The sequence below is a fragment of the Lagenorhynchus albirostris genome, chromosome 15 (assembly GCF_949774975.1).
Source record: "Lagenorhynchus albirostris chromosome 15, mLagAlb1.1, whole genome shotgun sequence".
Lineage (NCBI taxonomy): Eukaryota > Metazoa > Chordata > Mammalia > Artiodactyla > Delphinidae > Lagenorhynchus > Lagenorhynchus albirostris.
In genome coordinates, this window is record NC_083109.1 from 71,868,314 (window position 1) to 71,874,003 (window position 5,690).

A 5,690-nucleotide genomic window follows, 5' to 3' on the forward strand; every position below is an offset into this window, starting at 1 on the left:
AAAACAGTTAAGAATCAAAACAGCCAGTTTGATACCTTAGGAACAACAACAAAAAAAATCATACCTGGTCTTTCTGGTTTGTTTGTTTTTTAGTTTATTTAATTTATTTATTTTGGGCTGCATTTGGTCTTTGTTGCTATGTGCAGGCTTCCTCTAGTTGTGGCAAGCGGGGCCTTCTCTTTGTCATTGCGGTGGCTTGTTGCGGAGCACAGGCTGTAGGTGCGCGGGCTCAGTAGCTGTGGCCCGCGGGCTCAGTAGTTGTGGCTCGCAGGCTCTAGAGCGCAGGCTCAGTAGTTGTGGCGCACGGGCCTCGTTGCTCCGCGGCATGTGAGATCTTCCTGGACCAGGGCTGGAACCCGTGTCCCCTGCATTGGCAGGTGGATTCTTAACCACTGTGCCACCAGGGAAGCCCTGTGGTTCTGAATAATGTTTGCTGTTCTAGAGCTTTAATTTTTTTTAAAAGAAAGACTAATTACAAGAGAACATACATAACAATTTTCAGGTTTTATTTATTTGGAATTTCTTTTAAAAAGAAAACTTTTTATCGTCATGAATACATATCACACAAAAATTACCATCTTAACCACTTGTACATATCCAGTTCAGTGGTATTAAGCTCAGGTTTTATTTTAAGGCTTATAATCTCATCAAATTCTAATCTCGGTGGGTGATGCATATTAAGGCCAGAGCCTTGGGACTCTCCTTTCCACCTATTCCTACCCCTGCCACACTTTGTACTCCTTCTGGCCCTTCCCTCCAAACCGCAAGGACAGAGCAATCTGAGTCAGGCTGCCTTTGTGACCTTCTTTGGTAAGACACTAACATTTCAACATATTTTTTGTAGCCTTTCACATTAAATGGCTGTCATTTTGCAAAACAAAATCTGAGTACGTAGGAAGAGTTCTGTTGTGTACACGTTGTTTGGCAGAGAAGGAATTTATATCTATGCTTCCCCCATCCTCCTATATACATGAGGTGTGTGACTTAGAACACAACACCTCCCTTATTTAGGGCTTACCTGCCATCTGTCAGTGAGTGAGTCGATTCTAGACAGTCTCTGAAAGGCTCCCAGTCCAGGAGCTGATGATTCTCTCCTTAACACTAAGCACCAGGAGAAAGGAGCCGAGATGACAAATGTTCGTGGTCTTGGAGAGAGGCCTCAGCATACTTTCTAGCCTTGGATCCTTCCCAGAGGCCTGACATTTTTGCTACCTGAGCCTCACCTCACAGATAGTTTCCAACCAAAATTGGGGCTAAATGGTCTGAGGACAAGAAAATATATGTTAGTGAAGTGCATGGAGAAGGTGGGCAAGCAGGAAGGTGTGTGGGGACAGATAGCAGGAGTGGGTATGGTGGGGCCCAGTGGGCAGGGCAGGGACACAGCAGCCACCTGCGGGCAGGTAGAGCAAGCCACCTTGGTGGTCTGGATGGGCTCTGTCTCTCTCTCTTGGCTTCCAGGTAATTGTTCTGGGGCCTGGGGCCTGACTGTGGGGTGACACTGAGTTCAACAGAACCACTGCCCATTCCGGCCCCACCTCTCACCAGGAAACGCCTCCCCACCGCAGTGACCACATCCCCCCAGGTTGCCTTGGAAACACTCTGTGGGGGCTGGGAGATCCAGGGCACAGTTGCCCAGCAACAGGTGGTGCCCTCCCTTCCGCCCTCATCTGAGGCAGCTGCCCTGCACCCTTGGCTCGCACAGGGAAGAGCGGCTCTGAGGGCGAGCCAGGAGCCCAGAGACTGACTGAGGTGAGGTGAGGAATGCAGGAGGCCCCTGCAGGTGGGGGACCTGGGGGACAGCCAGAGGCAGACAGAGACTGGGCAAAGCCAGAGAGGCGGGGACAGGTGCAGAGGTGGCACCTGAGACCTAGCACAACAGCAAACTCAGGGGAGCCTGCAGAGAACAAGACCAACTCCAAGGAGAGTTGTGAGGGCAAAGGAGCAGCCAGGGCGCCGCCAAGGTGGCCGGGAGCGGGGCCCACACGCAGGGGCAGCGCTGGGACGGAGGCTCTCTTTCCTCACCCAGCACTTCTTCTAAGCAAGGCATGAGCGGGCTGAGGCAGGAGGAAAGAAGCCCTTGGGTTCTTTGAGTTTGAGTTCAGTTTTGTCTGAGGCACCCTGGAGTCTGGGAGGAAAATGCAGCTTCCAGAAAGGGCCTGGGGATTCTGAACAGGAGGGCCTGGCTGCAGACCGGGGTGGGCCCCATCTCTCTGGCCATCTGGCTCCTTCCCGCCGTTTCTGGGTCCTCCGGGCTCCTCTGTCTGCCTGGGTCTGTTTCTCCAGCCAGATGTTGCTGAGCCTGCTCCCCTGGCCCCTCTCTCTCCTGATCGTGCCAACCCTGTCTCATGTGCTTCCTCTCCTGACCCCATCTCTCCAGATGCCTCCGACCCCAGAGCAGCCCTCTGGGCACATGGAGGGGCCCCCTGCATCAGAGGCCTCCTCATGGCCCCCGCTGCCCTGCGGGCCCTGTGTCCCCATCATGCTGGCCCTGGCCGCCCTGGCTGCTGTCTTCCTCCTGACCACAGCCGTGTTGGCCGAACGCCTGTTCCGCCGCTCCCTCCGCCCAGACCCCAGCATCTGCGCACCCACCCTGGTCTGGCGCCCGGGAGGAGAGCTATGGATTGAGCCCACGGGCACCCCCCGAGAGCGCTCCGAGGATTGGTATGGCTCCGCGGTCCCCCTGCTGATGGACTGGGCCCCAGACCCACCCACCCAGGGGGGCGCCTTGGAGGCACGAGTGACAGCCCCACCTGCCCCTTCAGCCCCATACTCCCCTCCCAGCTCCTTGGTGCCCCAGACCCCACCAAATGCCCCAACCCGTAGCACCTTCTGGAGGCCCCAGGTCTGGGAGGAGAGGCCCCACACCCCAGGCCTGGTGAGCTGGGCTGAGCCTGAACAGAGGCCAGAGGCCAGTGCGTATCCCGGGAGCCCCCAGGCCCGGAGGCTGCGACCAGGAAGCCCCGATCCTGAGTGGGGCCTCCAGCCTCGGGTCACCCTGGAGCAGATCTCAGCTTTCTGGAGGCGTGAAGCCCGGACCAGCGTGAGTTTCTGAATCCCCAGGGCCTGGAGGACTGGCCTCCCAGAGACCCCTGGGGGAGGCCCAACCTCAGAGGGATCCTAAGACCCTGAGGCTCCTGAGAACCTGAGCTGACAGCTGAAGCCCCGGGAAAGAATGCCCCTCCCAGGCCTTTAACTTCTGGGTTTCAGTTCCCCTGGATCTGGGCCTGGGCAACCTGGGTGTGGACAGAGCCTGCGCTGCGGGGCAAGCTCAGAGGTGCCTTTGCTTAGCTGCCCGGGGCGGGGGCTTAGAGAATTGGAGTTGCAGCCACCTCTGGGCCAGAAACTGCCAAGATCGCATTCCAGATGAAGAACTCAAGGTACCAGACAGACAGGGAATAGCATCAACGCCGCGGCTCCCACCCTCGTTCAGTGTGTGCCTAAGATGCCGACATCGGAGTGAGGGCCCCGAGGATGCAGAAGAACAGAGTGTGGTGATGACAAGGGTCAGCCGTGCTAGCAGGAGATGACAGGAATCCAGCTTCCCAGAGCCACATCATCCCTCCAGAAAAACATACAGAGAGGTCAAGGTCAGGCAAAAGAGCGTCTTATTACATATAAACTGTGGCTTTGACCCCCACCGCAACAAGAGGCCATCTCTTGCCTGCACCTGGGACCCAGAGCCGCAAAAGGCCGGCGGGCAGCATGTCCTCTCGAGGCCGCCGCATCTCAGCCCTCTGGATCTTACCCTTCCACGGTGAGGGAAGCCCAAGCCAAGGAGATCTGAGTTCGATCCGGTGTGGAAAGGAACGTTCTCCCAGAACGTGGCCCCTGGCCGTCTTCCCTCCCAGCTTCTTGGAGCGGTCCAGAGAGACAGAGTTGCCCCAAGACAGGCTTACTTATGATGCTCCACCCCACAAAAATGGAGCCCCAATATCTGTATCAGCTGACCTCCCCTCTGGGCGCAGAGCCAGGTGTTGGGGGGAGGCGAAGGAGTTTCCGTTCGCTGGGCTCTGACTTCTCAAACCTCAGTCCTGAATGTTAGGATTTTGCCATGTCAGTTACCGCCTGTACTTTATATTTTTCTTTAAATTGGTTTACCATTTGCTTAATAAATTCATTTTACAAGGAATCTGTTTTGTATCCCTTCTGTAAATGGAAAACCAAGTATCACTTGTCAGAAATAGAAGGTAAAACATGGAAACAAATACAGTGTAAACAAAGGTATATAGTTGTAAGTAGACGTTGTTTCCTGCCGGAGGCATCGACCCAGAGATCTGCTCTGCTTTGTCGAAAGGCTCAGCCAGTATTAGGAAAGTGTTGGACAGTCTGGTGCCACCCTGAGACCACCCTTGAGAAGTGCTGTGATGGATGAGAGCCCTGCATGGGGAGCAGCCATCCTGTGCTACTTAATGCTGGCCAGGAACTCCCCCGCCCTGCCACCAAGTTCACCCACACCCCGGAAATGCTGTCAGGCAGAGGCCAACACTCTGCTCTTCCTCCTCAGAGGGCCAGAGAGCACCTGGGCCTGGACCTCCCTTCTCACCCCTTGGATGCCAGGAGTTGGACGAGCAGCCAGGGCTTTAGAAGCCCCCTGGCTGAGGGACATCCACCCCCCCACCCCCGGCTGCACTCATCCAGCCTGTGTTCCCAGCATCTTCCCTGAGCCAGGCCCTGAGGAGGGAGGAATCAGACCTGGCCCCCGCCCTCAGGGAGATCTCAGTCTCTCTAGTGGCAGGGGTGGGGGTGGAGGGAGGTGAGATAAGACAGGAAGACATAACTGATACAAGATCGGGGCTGCTGTCCCACCTCTGTCACTCACAAGCCAGGTAACTATGTCACTTCTCGTTGTCACCATCAGCTGACAGGACTGGGTTGTGGGGACTCTGCCCAGGAAGCATGAACTGTCCCTCAGGGACACAGAACCGAGAAACCACGCTCAGAGCTTAGAGGCCTGCATGCCAAGGGGTCAGCAGAGGCAGGATGGTGGGGAAGGGACACCAGGGACAAGGCCCCAGTTCTCTATCTGGTTCTATCACTCACTCTTGGAGAAAAGTACTTTTTGTATTACTGGGCCTCACATTCTTTCTCTTTACAACAAGAGAGTTGAAAGTTGAACAGATGCTCTCTTGGGACTTTTCTAGCTGTGACATCTAAGGATACAGTAAAATGAAAGATGGATACCTACACCCATGCATGGGTGAATGTGATCTCCCTGAGGCAAAGTCCAGCTTGCTGTCCCCAAAGTCACCTTTATAGCCCCAGACCCAGAACAGGATCTAAAACACAGCAGGAGCCCAAAGAAAGGAGAATGAATGAATAAGTAGACGGATTCATAGATACATTTGTTTTACCGTTTCTCCTCTTTATTTTAAACATCTCCTCTTCATTTTGAACACCATCTCACTGGAACTTCCCTGGTGGTCCAGTGGTTAAGACTCCATGCTTCCACTGCAGCGGGTGTGGGTTCAATCCCTGGCTGGGGAACTAAGATCCCACGTGCCTTGGGGTGTGGCCAAAAATTAAAAAAAAAAAAAAAAACCACACCATCTTATCACTTTCTCATGTTGAGTTCTTCCTTTATGCTATTTGACATTTAAAACGCACTTCCTGGGGCTTCCCTGGTGGTGCAGTGGTTGAGAATCTGCCAGCTAATGCAGGGGACACGGGTTCGAGCCCTGGTCTGGGAGGAT

General features: G+C 54.7%; 1 protein-coding gene across 2 annotated transcripts; it reads left to right on the forward strand.

Moving 5' to 3' along the window:
* Window positions 1-1,686: 1,686 nt before the first annotated feature.
* On the forward strand, window positions 1,687-4,117 carry C15H16orf54 (chromosome 15 C16orf54 homolog). Of its 2 annotated transcripts, none has more exons than XM_060123567.1 (2): window positions 1,687-1,754; window positions 2,378-4,117. In XM_060123567.1, the coding sequence occupies exon 2, from the start codon at window positions 2,378-2,380 to the stop codon at window positions 3,050-3,052; it is 675 nt and encodes a 224-aa protein (XP_059979550.1). In that variant the 5' UTR covers window positions 1,687-1,754; the 3' UTR covers window positions 3,053-4,117. The 2 variants fall into 2 exon arrangements, with proteins under 2 accessions (XP_059979550.1, XP_059979551.1); XM_060123568.1 differs by having other exon boundaries at window positions 1,714-1,749.
* Window positions 4,118-5,690: the final 1,573 nt, after the last annotated feature.